This window comes from Oncorhynchus nerka, linkage group LG3 (assembly GCF_034236695.1).
Source record: "Oncorhynchus nerka isolate Pitt River linkage group LG3, Oner_Uvic_2.0, whole genome shotgun sequence".
Classification (NCBI taxonomy): domain Eukaryota; kingdom Metazoa; phylum Chordata; class Actinopteri; order Salmoniformes; family Salmonidae; genus Oncorhynchus; species Oncorhynchus nerka.
The window spans coordinates 45,860,847-45,879,017 of NC_088398.1; the positions used below are offsets into that span (position 1 = coordinate 45,860,847).

The 18,171-nt window shown below is 42.3% G+C and overlaps 1 protein-coding gene across 3 annotated transcripts in view; it reads left to right on the forward strand.

Moving 5' to 3' along the window:
* The first annotated feature begins 940 nt into the window (after positions 1-940).
* Positions 941-18,171, forward strand: part of LOC115109130 (rap guanine nucleotide exchange factor 4-like) — a 50,195-nt gene continuing 32,964 nt past the window's right edge. Inside the window, exons 1-3 of one of the 3 annotated variants that reach the window (XM_029633758.2) lie at positions 941-1,120; positions 17,387-17,462; positions 17,886-17,950. In XM_029633758.2, the coding sequence (XP_029489618.2) occupies positions 17,402-17,462; positions 17,886-17,950 (126 nt within the window). In that variant the 5' untranslated portion in view covers positions 941-1,120; positions 17,387-17,401. Of the gene's footprint in view, positions 1,121-7,016; positions 7,194-17,386; positions 17,463-17,885; positions 17,951-18,171 lie in introns of those variants that run through there. The other 2 variants (XM_029633751.2, XM_029633742.2) reach the window with 2 other exon arrangements.

An 18,171-nucleotide genomic window follows, 5' to 3' on the forward strand; every position in this document is an offset into this window, starting at 1 on the left:
CGCATTGACCAGAGGGAGTTCAAGTCTCTGTGGGAGGTAAGCACCTCTGCAGTACTCCTCACTATTGTGGATTCACGCTTTCAATTCACCATCCAGTATGACTTACCTAGATAGTAGCTGTAGTTAAGTATCAGGGGACTGATAATACCCACGCTGGAAATAATGAGGCTTTGTGGGGGTTCTATATTCTGGGATTTTCTTTGATCTCTGCAAAAGTGAGCATGCAGAATTGTTGGTAAGGTGTTTACCCTTTGAGGTGTGTCTCTGAGGCATTGGTGTTTACTTGTGTTTATACACTGTGTATAGATCACGTGAGCAGCACATGAATTCTTAAAGTAGACCACAAGAAATAGCCTTTTTGTAAAAATATATTTTTAATTGGGATAGTATTTCTTTAGCGGTAGTTCAATGAAGCATCTGTTTAGAGTTTCATTAGACCTTTTGACCACTAGGGGGAAGTGCAGTGTTATAGAGATTCAGTGCACTTCTTCATGTTGTGTGGATACATTTACAATTGTGGTTAGATCGCTCGCTTCATCATTTAAGTCAACATTTGGAGCCATTCTCCTCTCCAATTAGTCTAGGAAAAATAGTGCCCCTGCGAAGATTCTTTGCCATATCTGTGAAACATTGTTCCTTCTACTCAGGGCATAATAATTCCATGGGAAATTATTTTTTTGAAGAGCAGTAATGATATCTGAATGTCTCCACAGCAGGTTAGACAGCTATATCCCTTGCCACTGTGTCCCTTCCTGCTCCACTGAGCTCCTCTCTCCCCTACCCCCCACCCTCCAACCCCCCCAGCAGTACAGGAAGGTACTAAGAACTGGGTTGGCTGGGATGGAGGTGCCACACTGTCCAGAGGCCCCTGTCTGTCCTGGTGGATCCACTACACTAGCTTCCTGAGTGAGAGAGCTGGTTTCCTCTGAGAGCAGAGGGCAGGCAGGGGGGCTGTTAGTGTTAAAGCCATGGACTGTATGTCACTCTCTGGTCCTCCTCACTTGAACTGGAATCTGAGCCTTGTCTGGATGTAGTCTACTGCGTTTAGGCTGTGGACTACCACATGGAAATACTACTATCTCTATCCAGAGAATAAGCTCTTCTGAAAGGTTGGTCTGAGGTGAGCCTACCGAAAAAGGCTTTTAACTGCCAGGCAGGAACATCATCATTGTACATTTGCTCATGCTTCACTGATGTGGCATGTTTTTGTTCTGTCTTCAGATAATATTTAATACCCACGGTTGCAGTTAGCTTTTTAGAGCAGGGATAAAAAGGAGTACTGAGTGATATAATGACCGTCGATAAAGCTTTCTGTTTGATATAAAAGATGGTTTCAGCTCAGGACTTTGGATGACTATGTCGTTATGTTCCGGGCTGTTCGTTTCAAACTATTTCCGCTTTACAATGATATCTACGGATGAATCTACTTGTTTGATGAGTTCAAACTTTTCAAATGGGAAGGGAGCTTGTGATGGTGAAACAACAGCTTGTCTCGGCATACAGCAATTTTGGCTGTTATCAAATCAGCTCACAGCTCCGTGCTTAAAGAGATTATCTGGTACTTTTGTATACCTTTGAGCCAGTAATTCTGAAAGTAGTACTCATGAGCCAAAAGTGGTCCCCTAATATTGCGTACTATGTCGCGTGCTGATATGTGCCCCACGTCATTCCCCTCTCTCTCTCTCGCGCTCTCTCTCTCGTCCACTGAGCTGTTGGGCCCGGCCCTGCAACCTCATTGGATAACGCTGCGAGGCCTCTTGCTAGGGAAAATGGCGTGGCACAACTTCAAGAAAACTATTTTGTGGCTACTTGAGGTAAGACGGTAATTCTGCTAATAGATTAATCATGTATGAACTACACATTGACACATCCAGTCCGAAGCTGGAGGTTTGAAAATACTTTCTTAGTCACCAAAGTACCGGAGCATGTCTTTAATTGCTGTAAATAGTGTTCAGGGATAGCAATCTCCTTTGCTCCAGCCACTCCAGCCAATGCCAATGACAGACCTTGGGTTCAGCAAAACATCACTCCATCATGACTTTGTTGCTTGACATGCTGAGTTAGCGATGTCAGACAAGCTGGGAATGACTGAACGGCAATCAAAAGTGAACCCTGTGAGCTTTCCCGTTGGCAAGCTTTAAATGAATTATGCTGTCAGCGTGTCTGTGGTGTGGGCCTATGCGACTTTGGGTCCTATACTGTATGCTGTCACTCAGCATTTTGCTCACGTGCACAGAACATAGATTGAAAACAGATTGAGTTCATCCCTTTCAGTTCTTTTGAGAATCTCCTATGTGTCAAGGTGCTAGACACATCTTGTTATTCAGCCCTGCTTGTGCTTTTCTTTGGAGCCTTGGTTTGAGACGGTCTAGGGGTGGCCATTTATTTCTGTCTGCCTTGCCGCAATTCAAAAAGTACAGGTCTTTAGAAATTCTTCATTTTCTTAGTTGTTTATACCCTGCCTGTTTACAATATCTCTTGTACTGTGCTGTAATTGATTGTATAAATGCAGACTAACTACCAGAGGCATAGACAACCTGACTTGACATTGTGTGTTTTTTTTGTGATTGAGTCAAACACAAAGCTCATTAAAAGGCAAATGGTCTCCCTCGGGCAATGACTTAAAAATGGTTGAACAGCGTATTAGCTGTAATTAATGATTTGTCTGAAGAAACAAAGAGTAGTAGTTCGAGGAGGAGGGAGGGAGGGTGCTGACCGGAGTTGTCCTAACCCAAGGTCCATCCCCCGAGGAACAAGATGCTTAGGGTAAGGGAGGGCCTTTGACACGCATGAACACAAACACACACACAACTCCACCCACACATCTGAGATTCTTCTCCCTGCAGAAACCCTTGGCCTCAACACCGCTACAGGCTGAGAACAGCACAGCCTGAATAAACTGCTGGGTATTATTTATTAATGGCTGCCAAGTATTCAGAACACACTTCTCATCCAGTCTCTGAATTCAAAACATCACAAAAAAAGTCCAGACGGTACGTGGATATTCGCTTCAAATACTTTATATTCAAGTATTTCTACTGATGGCCTTTGCTCCCCATTTGAACATCTTGCTCCGTCAATCTTCTTCAAAAGCGCTGCATCTGTTCACGCTGAGGCGAATGGGACACAAACCATTTGTGATTATGGTTTGATATACTGTCCCGCTCAGCTTGACACTGAAGGTGGTGGCAGCAACAGAAATGTTGCTGGAACATGAAATGTTGGTTTTCTCTACTCCCCTGACTCCCGCCTTCAACAACAACGTCAACTGTCACTGCTATCAGGCATGGCTCCCGCTCTGCACATCCGAGTCTGGCTTATGTTATTGGGAGAGGCAGGCATGTGCTTGTTTATTTAACAGATCAGACATGGGCTGTGCTCTGCACACACAGGAACATTTGCTGAGGCACCAATGACCTGATCATCAATTTACCCAAAACTTTGTTCTCTGCTTCCGTCGGTCATCGAGAATGAAACAACACAATTGTGATTTGTGCTTTGCGTTCTTGCACGACAGCACGATCTGGATCAGTAGCCTCTAGCCAGCAGATCCCTGTCTCTGTTCCATTCGCTTGTGGTGCACATAAGATTCACTTTCATACCCAGGATTTTATCGTAGCCCACTTTTCTGCGATATTATACGCTGTACATCTGTGCTGTAGTGGAGCGACAGTGTTCAAAGGCATGCCTAGTTAGTGTTTGTGCATGACAGGCAAGCCCATGCAGTGTTGAGTTGAGGCTCTGTTGGAGGCAGGACAGTGGGTGGGTGGTGGGCGACCACTTTAAGCTCACTGGCTTTGGGTGCTGACCTGTAAAGTGTGGAGTCCTCCACATACATAGGCAGTGTAAGACCAGTGGCAAGTGTGTGTGTGTGTGCGCATGTGCGCGCACGCACTCTTACTACATCTAAACGCCAGCAGACCCAAGTCCTTCCCAGAGAACAGTGAATATATACACAAGTAAAGAGCACTGAGATCATTGTATCAACAACACTTCTGTTTATCTCCTTATCCGTTCTCACAGCCGTTGCATAAACGTTAGAACAATGGTTTTCAACCTGGAAGAGAATCAGCTTTTCATGGCTGATTTTGTTCAATCAGATGGAACCATAAGTGATCAAAGGGATTACGTCATCTGTATATTCACCATCAGATGTGCACATTCACCACTCACTCACTCACTCACTCACTCACTCACTCTCTAGTGGATGATGTGTAGAGAGGAGAATTGCTAAATCTGGCACTCTCTTCTTTTTTTGGTTGCATTTAATTGTTTTTGCACTTAGTGGTGTTGTCGGGGCTTTGTGAATTGAATATCCATGCACTGTTATTACATGAGGAGAATAGAAATGCAGGACATAGATTTACTCATTTTGTTTATTCACAATGGTCCATTATTTACTGCATTGTGGACTTCACAATTCATCATGCACTATCTCTGAAAATGTGGAAGTAACCCAACCTTATCTAATAAATTTACTTTGTCACAAACAACGTCTGTACAGAACTGTTCAAAATCGAGCTTTGTGTTCCCCGTCATGCCATGTTCCCAATCTTTTACAAACACATTATTGTAACCTCCCAGAGCGTTTGTCTAAAGCTGACTGAAAGTGTACTAAAACAATTTAGACAGGCCAGGCTTGGGGGTCACCGGTCAAAGTGTGAATTTTGGCCCATTGAAAACCATAAACAAGTTATGTGATTTACAGTTGTGATTATATATGTCATCTTTCTCCAATAAGTCCATGATTCTTCTGTTTCCCCAAAGCAGCCGTGACAGACCTGACCTCAGAGGCTGGATATGAGGTGTCCACATTTCCCAGAGCTTCTCCACTAACACACATCCATCTGCACCTGCTCATCTCCTTGCCTCTCCCCTGTTTCACTCCAAACCAACTGACAGAGGGGCCCTTTCAAAAAACAGACACCTCTCTCCAAATTCACTGTCTCTCTTTTATCTGATTCAGGGTTAACTTGGCTGCAGTTGAGCAGTTATGCAACACTGGCAATACTGTTCACAACCTGGGGCTATGGTCTGTTCTCCCTGTCACACCAATAAATTGACATTCTTTATTACTACCTCACTGCAGTAGTGGGGGGAGTTCCCTCTATGGCACGGAGGGAAGCTGGCCCTTCTCCATTGTCGTCCAATTATTACTTTATTCTTTGATACATTTTTTGCAGTGGTCAGCCCTCCAATACTAACATATTTACAACCTGGGTAAATCTAACCTTCTATATGTATTTTCCCATTGTAGAAGTGCTGAAAACACCTGCATGCCAAAACATTCAAGGTGCTCAAAATGTGACCCGTTTTGCATACCCTACCATAACATGAAACGTCCATGTCTTCATCACTGGAAAAGAGAAACGGTTGAGATCGATGTCATTTTAAAAGCTTATAAACACGTTGTGTCTCAACCGATTGGTGGGCGGAACACACAAAAAAAAGTGTATGTAAAATACGGTCTGAGCTAGAACACATGCGAACATGAACAAAAATCGTAGTGCACATGTTTTTAGATAATTGACTTTTAAAGTCGCAATCAGCAGTTGAAACAATAACAAAGTGTACTCCCCATGCCTGTTTCAGTAAAAAAGCTGAAGCGATGGGGCTGGAGATATGTAACCACTCTCAAATTAATGGACAGAGCTATGGATACATGAACTGACTATCCATGATATCAAAATGAGTGTTTTTAAGCTAAAATAGTTTGTTTACACTGTACTTTGTTTATAAACGGAGTGAAACGAGCTTATATTTTGGGTTCTGATGGGGTACGACAGTTGAACTAAGCTCATGAGGCATTTATAAGTGAAGTTCTTCATGAATCAATGGGTACATTTTAAATGGATGAAGCAACTGCAGATTGACCCTTTTTTAAAGGGAAAACAAAATCTGAATTATTCTAAAATAGTTTGACAACCCTGTTTGTAAGCTTTTAAATATAATCAAACGGAACCATTTCTCTTTCCCAGTGATGATATGGATGTCTCATGGTATAGTAGGGTATGCAAAACGGGTCACCTTTTTGAGCACCTTTATCTCTTGAATGTTCTGGCCTTCAGGTCCATAAAGTCACTTTCTGAACACTCCTTCCATGGGCAAACATGTCTGGAACGTTTTGTTTAAGGGAAAAAGGATGCAGTGTCAAAACAGTGATTGAATTCAAATGGATTTACCCATGTAACAATGTTGTCAAAAACACGTATTTCTCTGTTTGGCTACAAGGCCAGACAGTTGGAAGGTCAAAGATCCCATCTGCCCACTGTCGTTGATGTAATGAAGAGAGGCTAAGTAATAGAAGCCGGAGTACTGAATGTACGGAACCTTTTAGGGTCAGAACTCACTAAATAAAGGAGAAAGTATTCCGGGCATCAAAAAGGACGTTTGTTGTATGGCTCCTTGTCGCCCCCGGAGAATCGGAGGCCAAGAGCGATTGCTGAGTCCAAAAAATTGGCCAGGCTTTCTGCTTTGTTCTGGATGTAATGTCACGTAATACCTTGCTGTAGGCCCAGTGTGCCTGGCCAATACAAGACTGTCAGATTAATTTCCTTCCAACTGTAGGTATGAACATGCAATTTTGAATAATTCATTTCATGAATGCCCTGCTTGGGAGATGTAACACTGAAGGGTAGGCAACTGCATGGAAGATGACACAAATGGTTGGCATCCCTTTTGTACAACTATGCTGAGTGTTCTCCCAAACCGTTGTTCCAGTATTAACTTTGTATTATTATCAAGACAGGGGAGCACTTAAAATACATATCTGTGTTCTGTGTAAACACGACTTAATGGTTTAACTAATAGTGCAAAGCCCCCCTATGTCCCTGCCTTTTGGGACCACATGAGCAAGTTCCAACTGTGTCTGCGCTGTGTGTAGTGTCGCTGTGTGCCGCTGCAATGGAGAGAGTGTCCGATTGGAGGGGTGGAGTGATCGCCTAGCAACTGCTGCATGGGGGGAAATCAGCTGGCTGGGAGGCGGGGACTCTACTGGGCACAGGCAGGCTGGGTTCAACTCACTCTGCTCTGAGAGAGGGATGGAGGCTGGGGCACCAGGACTGGACCACACTGACAACCGGGGGATGTGAGGGAATTCAGACCAGTTTCTGACACGGGGGACTGTAGGTGGATTCTACTACTGGGACTGTAGAATCATCTCATGAAGATAACTAGACTGGGAACACGTGTAGGTGAGTCTTGCTTTATCAAACCTTTTGTGTGATGCTAATGTGAAATTTAGAAATGGGATAAACGTCTAGGCAATTGAATACATTTTTCATAGATTACACATTTTGACCGTGTCTTTTGACTTCTACAGAAACTTATCACAAGGGGTTTAGAAATGGGATACACTTTTAGACAATTAATACATTATAATAAATTGCACATTTTGAATGTGTCTCTTGACTTCTACAGAAACCCATCACAAGGATAAGCGTGCTTAACTTATAACTATAGTTATAACTTTAAACTAGAATGTTTTGGAAAAGTTTGCATGAAACGTCTCTGTTTGGTGAGAGCCTTAAGCTGCTTCCCCAAATAGTTTTCCAAGCAGCCTGTAGTCTGCCAGACAGTGGAGGGTATTGACTAGTTAAGGAAATGTCTTGAGAGCAGGCAGCAGTTTGTGTGATGTATGTTCTGTCATCTGGGATGAATTATTCAACATACAACATCCATGCATAATGATGCTCAGAGTGCAAAATGTGCAGAGGAGGAGCGAGAACATGAGCTGTGAATTTAGTCTTGTGACAAGTTGTTATATTTTCATATTTCTAGACTTTAAAATCCAGTATTACTGTAGATCCATGCCATACATATGATCACTGGTATGATATGTTCAATGCATGTCAGCATTATTTTAGAAATGTTACTGTATGTTTTTGACAAATGGATAATGTTATTTTAGAAGTGTTTTAGTATATTTGAAACATGCATTTGTAAAAATTAGTAACATAGAGAAGCCACAATGGTTGAAGAAGTGGAGCAGAGCGTGTGTGTGTGTGTCAGAGTGGTTGAGGCAAATCAGATAGTAGCTGCCCTGACCCCCCCCCCCCCTCCCCCACAGAGAGAAAGAGAATAGACACCGCTGTCATTGCGTTGATAAAGCCTCGGTTTGTATGATGGGATAAGTGATGTTTAGGATGAGTCTCAGAGGAATAGTTTCACTCCTGTTATTATGAGTGTATTATTATATAGATATGGGGTGTTTTGGGCCTGTGTTTATACTTGGGTCTTTATTTAATTGCATAGAAGAGATTTTGGCACTATATGATACAGTAGTAGCTTTTATTTGTGTAATCCGGGTTTGTGCATTGGATTCACTCCACCACAGTAATTCACGATTCTTCTTTCAGATTCAAATCCCAGGTAACTTCCTGATCTGGTCCTAACATGTCCTCCAGTTCAGAGAACAGAACACCAAATAATCCCTGTGTATGCTTTTAAATCCTTCCATTAACTCCAAGGAAATCCCCTCTAACAATGCTTCTTATCACAACCTCCTAAACTCACTGCTATGACGCGATCACAAACTGTTTCATAATCTGGTAAAAGTAATATCAGTTAAAGAGTGAAGCGTTTGACTTAAGCCATTGTTTTGGCTGTTGCCTAGTTGTAAACCTGTCTTAAAGGACTTCTTGACAGGGATTATCTCCATAGACTGCCTTTACTTTGGACGGTGACTACCAATCCTGTTGACTCTGCTTTGTTGGGGAAACAAGTTCTTAACAAGTTCTGAACTACCTGCTGATGTTTGCACCAGTGTAACACTGTGGGATGGATAGGTTTAGCATGTAGTCCTACATCTCCTCAATCTGATTTAGCCACGTTACTACTTCTAACGGACAGGGGGCAGGCAACCTCTCAGTGAAGTGATACAGTAGGGCCGGCTAGGTAATCTGACATGGTGATTTAGGACACTTCCTTTTGATGCTGTGGTAGGTGTGTCAGGCAGGCCATCAATGAAGCTCTGTTGACCTGTCATATCACATTGCGTCAAATCTCTGCACACACTCGGTTTGATGGTTGTCTTGTAGTGTAGTGCCTCCCATTTTCATACAAGTAAAATTATCTATCTGGTGTGACTGAATGAGACTTGTGGTTAAAACATAATAAAATCATTTTGAAAGGTGTATAACTTCCCACGTAATCGTTCAGCTGTTATGACATACTGAAACGCTGTTTTCTTGAGCAGCCATGCCCTTTGTGACCGCTTTACCTGCAACAGATGCTACAGAGCTCCGACAATTGTGGTTTTTTCAACCCTGATCACTACAGTAACTGGTGTGTGTAAAAATGAAACGATACTATACATATAGTCGTGTGAGAGTTGAAAGTGCTCATTGTAATTACAGTGCTGAATCTCTGCTAATGGGATTTGGGCTAACTAATAAACTCATTAAAAAAAAGAAACGTCCCTTTTTCAGGATCCGGTCTTTCAAAGATAATTCGTAAAAATCCAAATAACTTCACAGGTGTTCATTGTAAAGGTTTTGAACACTGTTTCCCATGCTTGTTCAATGAACCATAAACAATTAATGAACATGCACCTGTGGAACGATCGTTAAGACACTAACAGCTTACAGACGGTAGGCAATTAAGATCACGGTTATGAACACTTAGGACACTAAAGAGGCCTTTCTACGGACTCTGAAAAACACCAAAACTAAGATGCCCAGGGTCCCTGCTCATCTGCATGAACGTGCCTTAGGCATGCTGCAAGGAGGCATGAGGACTGCAGATGTGGCCAATTGCAATGTCCGTACTGTGAGATGCCTAAGACAGCGTTACAGGGAGACAGGATGGACAGCTGATCGTCCTTGCAGGGGCAGACCACGTGTAACAACACCTGCACAGGATCGGTACATCCGAACATCATACCTGCGGGACAGGTACAGGATGGCAACAACAACTGCCCGAGTTCAGCCAGGAATGCACAATCCCTCCATCAGTGCTCAGACTGTCCGAAATGGGCTGAGAGAGGCTGGACTGAGGGCTTGTAGGCCTGTTGTAAGGCAGGTCCTCACCAGACATCACCGGTAACAACGTTGCCTATGGGCACAAACCCACCGTTGCTGGACCAGACAGGACTGGCAAAAAGTGCTCTTCACTGATGAGTCGCGGTTTTGTCTCACCAGGGGTGATGGTCGGATTTGCGTTTATCGTCGAAGGAATGAGCATTACACCGAGGCCTGTACTCTGGAGCAGGATCGATTTGAAGGTGGAGGGTCCGTCATGGTCTGGGGAGGTGTGTCACGGCATCATCGGACTCATCGGACTGAGCTTGTTGTCATTGCAGGCAATCTCAGCACTGTGCGTTACAACAACGTCGCCCATGGGCACAAACCCACCGTCGCTGGACCAGACAGGACTGGCAAAAAGTGCTCTTCACTTACAAGTCGCAGTTTTGTCTCACCAGGGGTGATGGTCGGATTCGCGTTTATCGTCTAATCTCAACGCTGTGCGTTACAGGGAAGACATCCTCCTCCCTCATGTGGTACCTTTCCTGCAGGCTCATCCTGACATAACCCTCCAGCATGACAGCATGACAATGCCACCAGCCATACTGCTCATTCTGTGTGTGATTTCCTGCAAGACAAGAATGTCAGTGTTCTGCCATGGCCAGCGAAGAGCCGGGATCTCAATCCCATTGAGCACGTCTGGGACCTGTTGGATCAGAGGGTGAGGGCTAGGGCCATCCCCCCCCCCCAGAAATGTCCAGGAAATAGCAGGTGCCTTGGTGGAAGGTTGGGGTAACATCTCGCAGCAAGAACGGGCAAATCAAGTGCAGTCCATGAGGAGGAGATGCACTGCAGTACTTAATGCAGCTGGTGGCCACACCAGACACTGACTGTTACTTTTGATTTTGAACCCCCCTTTGTTCAGGGACATATTATTCCATTTCTGTAGGGAAATGTAGGGAAATGAACAAGAGTCGATTGCATTGTTGAGAACAGTCTATTTTTCAGTTGTCCCACAACTCTGTACTATTGTAAGATTGGCTAAGATGGATAAATATCTATCTGTCTTCGTCAGCTGATTAATTCATTTTCACAGATGAAGAACAATCAAATATACATTATATTTGATGTAATATCTATATAAAATGTTTCATTCGAGCATGTTTCGGATAGACTATAATACGGCTGTCCTGGCAAAAGGAATCATTGATAATGTATGATTGTTCCTCATCTGTATAGCTAGCGGCTTCCTATAGAAGCGAGTGCAGAGTACAGTAGGTCACAGGGGGGAGACTGTAGCTTTGTGAAAATGGAGTGTTTGCTGACACTCCTGCCATCAGCACTAATCCCCATCTAAAACAACACCCTTCTAAAACAACACCCCACCCACCGTCTCTCCACACCCCACCCACCGTCTCTCCACACCCCACCCACCGTCTCTCCACACCCCACCCACCGACTCTCCACACCCCACCCACCGTCTCTCCACACCCCACCCACCGTCTCTCCACACCCCACCCACCGTCTCTCCACACCCCACCCACCGTCTCTCCACACCCCACCCACCGTCTCTCCACACCCCACCCTCTCTCCTTCAGCCAGCCAGTCCCTCAGGGGAGAGACTTATTGGTTCAGTAGGGTCATTTAAGTGTTGGATGCGTCTCCTGTGCACTGAATGCAGTTTAAGTGCTACTCTCAAGCCCAAGCCCTTTAATTGTCAACAAAGAACGGTGGGCATGTTTACAGTAACTGATCCTGAAGGCTTATTTCTGTGGCACTAATGTTCATTGAATAATTAACTGAAAAAGCATGCTGTTATATAGATTGTTCCACGAAATGAGTGCCTTTTGCATCCCTTTTAATATTTTAAGTAGAAATTGTGCAAAAATATAGAATTTTAAAAGCCTGTTCTATTAAATGAAGTGCCCTTTAATATAAACCACATGGAAAATTCTATAAATCAGATTTTTAATATGAACAAAGTCTTTCTAAAATGCAAAAAGTCCGGCTTTTTGACATGTCCCTCTAAGCATCCTTTGTGACTTCTTCTTAGGAAGATTTTAATCTACTAACGCCAGCATTTCTCCACGTTTTCACCATTATAAAGCCCTAGTTATTTTGTTGCTTTTGACAGTCATTTCTGAAGAGTATTATTTATTTCATGTGATTAGTGACGAGTTTTAAGAGAAAACAATAACCTGTCCCTTATTTTTTAAGGTCGACCCTGTTACATGAACTTAACTTTTTTTTCAAAATAAACATTGAACATCTGATAAATATCACAGTGTAAAAGCAGGTGAGCTGGTTCTACTCATTTTGACAATTTTCTGGTGTTTTGTGCTGGAAAACAGAGCGAGTAACACATCAACCCTGTTACCAATAGATAAGCTAGAAATGTACATTTAAAAAATTGTCGTGAAGCTTGCATTCAATTACCCCTCTTTATGACAATGTTTTTTAAAATTTATTACGTTTTTACACTAAATCAAAAGGCACCCAATTGCTGGAATGGCTTTTTCAGACACGTGATGATTAAGGTCAGTTCTAAGATTGAATACACGCCGATACAGTATATAGTCTCATGGTTTATGATACCATTTTTGCTCATATTTCAGCAACATGCAGAGAGCACAGAGTCAATTAGCGTTTTGGACTACATAAAGGGGAAATGCTTCTAAAAATCAGAGGTCATTGAGCCATTTTCAAAAGGCTTCTTAATTGAGCGAAAAAGCTGTTTGCCTCTTATGGGATCTTAAAGTGATTAGCTGTGGGTATAATTCAATTTAGAATTTGACCTCTGGGCGTAAACTGCCATCCAGTAACAAATGACTCTGTAGATTGGGCTTTCATTAGGTCTGTAGTGACCAAAATATATTTTTAAAGGGGATGTCAGGCAGCAGCTATGTTGCTAAATGCTAAAACCAGCTTCTACGGAGTCCCACCCTTCATTTAGGCTCTTAGCCCATTGTATTATGCTTGTTTTTGGAAGCCCTTCAGCACATGCTGGTATAGGGTATTGATTTAACAGCAATCCATTTCAGGGATTTTGACGTGTTTGATTGATCACAATGGTTTTGTGAAGTGCATTCTTGAGTAAGTAACTAGCCAATCCAGTTAATATTAGTGAAATTGCATAAAGTGTCGATTTAAAGGACCCTCTTCTTGATTTGTTGTTGTGCAGCTAAGGTCTAGTAAGGCACAGTACCAGCCTATAAAAGGTTAGCAGAAAGATTATACATTCTGGTTGTTATATTTCTACCAGACAAGCATAACTATACTACACTCTCCTTGATATGGGAAGCTCTTCACATAGAATTACACATGCACATGGTTTCGTGCATGTTTGGATTATTGACGTGATATTCCTGTTAATGTGCCCTTTGACCCCTGTAGGCCCGTATTGCGTTGTCATGAGCTAAGAAACGGCATTTACGTTGGCATGGGTATAATGTTTGTTTACGTAATAGCCATGCTGCAAGGCACAGCTGCAGTATAAGCCACTTATGGCCTTATTGTCATGCTCTATTCCTCAGAGGATCGCTCTCTACATGTAGGCTGAGTGCACTAACGCTCACAGACTGATATGGGTCGAGGCGATGCCCAGTAGTAGGAGTCTGGGGAGCGTATAGAGAGAGGCCTAATCTACAGTGCACTAGAAAACCACAGGAACCCAGCTGCTCCTGTGCTCTGATGGGAGGGACTACACACTGGATATTAATGCAGTGTAAAGATATCCAGACACATTTTCAGAGGTTTGGATGCTTCCCTCTCGTGTGTGTGTGTGTGTGCCCTTACAAAAAAAACACATGTCAAATTTGCCCTTTTACATGTGAAATAGCTGTTTTCACACCTTGAGCTTAAATTTGACATGTGAAACCATAATTTAACATGTATTCAATTTAGAGTTCACATGTTAACACCACCTTTTCATATGTGAGGGGTAAAAAAAATACTTTTTTTCACCTCACTTGAGGTTGCATGTGTAATTTGCGGGTTCACATGTTAAAATTGGATATGCACGTTCACGTGTAAAAATTAATCACAATCAATGACAATCTCAATTGCAGTTTCACATGTAAGAAACATTTGCATGTGAAAATCGAACTTTCACCGATGGAATTGCAAGTTCACATGTGGTGGTGAAATAGTGTTTTTCTCCTCACATGTGTGAAGGTGGTGTCAACATGTTCCAGGAGCAATGTTTCCACACATGGAATTGCAAATTCTGTAATGCCATTCTGTAAAAGGTAACTTAGCTTACCTGAGTATAACGATTCAAGATGTATTATTTCTGAACCATCCATTCGGGGGTGTTACTGCTGGTGTTAACGTGTGAACTCTAAATTTAATACATGTGAAAATATGGTACGTATCATAATGACTTAGTTTCAGCATCAAACATTGTCCACTATCATCATTCAAAGCACTGACTTTAAAAAAATAAATCATATTGTCTGAAAGCGTTGAAAATACACCGAAAACATTCACGTACATATAATCTATCCAGCTAAAAACAACAATGCGATGTCAAAACAAGTTGACTTTGAGGTTAAAGAAAGCATGTTTAACACATATCCTGATTTTTGCTAACCTTTGGACAAAATCAAAACAGCAAATTATGAATTTGTGATTATTCACATGAAATCCTGCAATACTTGTTTTTTTTTTGTTTCATTTATTCCCATTCAAATGTGAAAATGCACATGTGAAAGTGTAGCGGATATGAGTCGGCCATGGTTGCTCATGGTCACGTGATGAGGTAGTCCTGCTTGCGACTTACACATTTGTGTTTGCCCTCTTGGTCGAATGATCCAGACGTTGGCTTCTCCCATAGGAATCCCGGGTTCTAATCCCGGCAGTTACAAAAGCACACATGTAAAACTTATAATATCACATGGGAAACCCCATGTGTCTGAGTCATGTGAAAATGTGAATCTTCACGCATGTCTAAAAACCACATGTTGATTTTTTCCCCATGTGACATTTTTCCAAATATATCTGTTCACGTGAAAAATTAATGTGAAATATCACAAGTGTCTGAAAACCATGTTCTTTTCACCTGTGATTTAAAAAAAAAAAATAAAAAATATATATATATATATACACATACACACACACACACACACACACACACACACACACACACACACACAGTGGGGCAAAAAAGTATTTAGTCAGCCACCAATTGTGCAAGTTCTCCCACTTAAAAAGATGAGAGAGGCCTGTAATTTTCATCATGGATACACTTCAACTATGACAGACAAAATTAGGAAAGAAATCCAGAAAATCACATTGTAGGATTTTTAATTAATTTATTTGCAAATTATGGTGGAAAATAAGTATTTGGTCACCTACAAACAAGCAAGATTTCTGGCTCTCACAGACCTGTAACTTCTTCTTTAAGAGGCTCCTCTGTCCTCCACTCGTTACCTGTATTAATGGCACCTGTTTGAACTTGTTATCAGTATAAAAGACACCTGTCCACAACCTCAAACAGTCACACTCCAAACTCCACTATGGCCAAGACCAAAGAGCTGTCAAAGGACACCAGAAACAAAATTGTAGACCTGCACCAGGCTGGGAAGACTGAATCTGCAATAGGTAAGCAGCTTGGTTTGAAGAAATCAACTGTGGGAGCAATTATTAGGAAATGGAAGACATACAAGACCACTGATAATCTCCCTCGATCTGGGGATCCACGTAAGATCTCACCCCGTGGGGTCAAAATGATCACAAGAACAGTGAGCAAAAAATCCCAGAACCACACGGGGGGACCTAGTGAATGACCTGCAGAGAGCTGGGACCAAAGTAACAAAGCCTACCATCAGTAACACACTACGCCGCCAGGGACTCAAATCCTGCAGTGCCAGATGTGTCCCCCTTGCTTAAGCCAGTACATGTCCAGACCCGTCTGAAGTTTGCTAGAGAGCGTTTGGATGATCCAGAAGAAGAATGGGAGAGTGTCATATGATCAGATGAAACCAAAATATAACTTTTTGGTAAAAACTCAACTCGTGTTTGGAGGACAAAGAATGCAGAGTTGCATCCAAAGAACACCATACCTACTGTGAAGCATGGGGGTGGAAACATCATGCTTTGGGCCTGTTTTTCTGCAAAGGGACCAGGATGACTGATCCCTGTAAAGGAAAGAATGAATGGGGCCATGTATCGTGAGATTTTGAGTGAAAACCTCCTTCCATCAGCAAGGGCATTGAAGAGGAAACGTGGCTGGGTCTTTCAGCATGACCATGATCCCAAACACACCGCCCGGGTAACGAAGGAGTGGCTTCTTAAGAAGCATTTCATGGTCCTGGAGTGGCCTAGCCAGTCTCCAGATCTCAACCCCATAGAAAATCTTTGGAGGGAGTTGAAAGTCCGTGTTGCCCAGCAACAGCCCCAAAACATCACTGCTCTAGAGGAGATCTGCATGGAGGAATGGGCCAAAATACCAGCAACACTGTATGAAAACCTTGTTTTCCTCTGCTTGACCTCTGTCATTGCCAACACAGGGTATATAACACAGTATTGAGAAACTTTTGTTATTGACCAAATACTTATTTTCCACCATAATTTACAAATAAATTCATTTAAAAATCCTACAATGTGATTTTCTGGAAAATAAATTCTCATTTTGTCTGTCATAGTTGAAGTGTACCTATGATGAAAATTACAGGCCTCATCTTTTTAAGTGGGAGAATTTGCGCAATTGGTGGCTGACTAAATACTTTTTTGCCCCACTGTATATGTAAGGGTGTGTTTTGATTGATTCTTGGTATAATCTGTTGTAAATCCTTTTAATCTGTATAGACTACATATTAAGGGTATTTGATCAACTCTTGCCACACTGACTGAATCTACTCATCTCCAATGATGCCATCATTAGTAAAATATGGCATGAAAAGCATAGATACTGTCGTTGAACATTTGCCCACTTGCCACATCGATTCCTTACTATACGTATGGAAGCATGTTGTCCTGTGTACATGTCAGCTACTGTGGCCAACAACAATAGGCTTTTACTTCAAATGAAGCGACATGAAACGTGTATTTTGTTCCTGCCCTTTGAAATGCACTGGTTTGTGAGATGAAGGATCATTTAAATGAGGCTGCAGCAGTTGTGACGCTTCTGAATACTCATAACCGCCAGCTGGGAGTCTCAGCTGTGTATTTACATAGTCCTCAATAGACACGTTGATTAAGAGACACGAGTATAGGGGAGAGATGCATAATACTACAATCCAAATGATTCCACGGGTTACCACCTGACATAAACAGGTGACCGTGGTTCACAATGAATTACATCGTTATCTTGAATGGAATTGCATCGACACACTGTATAATAAACCTTGTATTGTTGAGGATTTGGCTTGTGGCTTGTTCTACCATGTCTAATAAGAAGACTGCTTTTCTGTCTCTCTCTGTAGAGATATCGTCAGTGCATGGCTGGACTGCTAGCCCCATCTTATGGAGTTATGGAAAGTGGTGGACCCAGCCCTGACAGTGAGTACAAGACAACAGTCAGTAATGTCCATCTACGATGCTTCCTTACTGGCCTACCTCTCACCTTTTTACTATGGAAAAAGTGATATCAGCAGTCTGAAAGTCATGTCTAATTTCCCCTCCAGAAAAGGTTTTGAAGTGTAATAACTAATTGTGTTTTTTCCTGAGGGGGGGCGCGTCACCCTCTTCTTACTGTAGAAATCTCCCTCGGCGACTGATGACGTTATGTCACTCACTCCCCAAGGAGATTTTAGTTGACACATATCTACATTCAACATAGCATTGAGAGGATGTATTAACATCAAAGTATATTTGTGAAAATGCACCAATTGTGGCAGAGAAATAAGTAGTGATGTATTGGCTTTCAACTCGGTCTTAATGTTTTACCGATGAATGACTACACATTTAAACATTTTCACTCAGGAATGCCGGACAAAGAGAACATAAGCAACAACTCTTTTGGATCCATCTCTAAACATCTGAGTAAGGTACAGTAGAACATCCCTGAATGCAAAACTGAGACCTCATCATTACATATCAGAATGACTTAGTTTCACCCTCCAACATTGATTTTTGGATGATGATAGTGGACATTCAAAAAAGCACTGTGTGACTATGGCAGGAACCATGTGATCTTGGCAACCCAGAAACAAAATCTAACGTAAATGACCAGCTACTCATCTGTGTGAAAGAGATCAGTAACCACTTT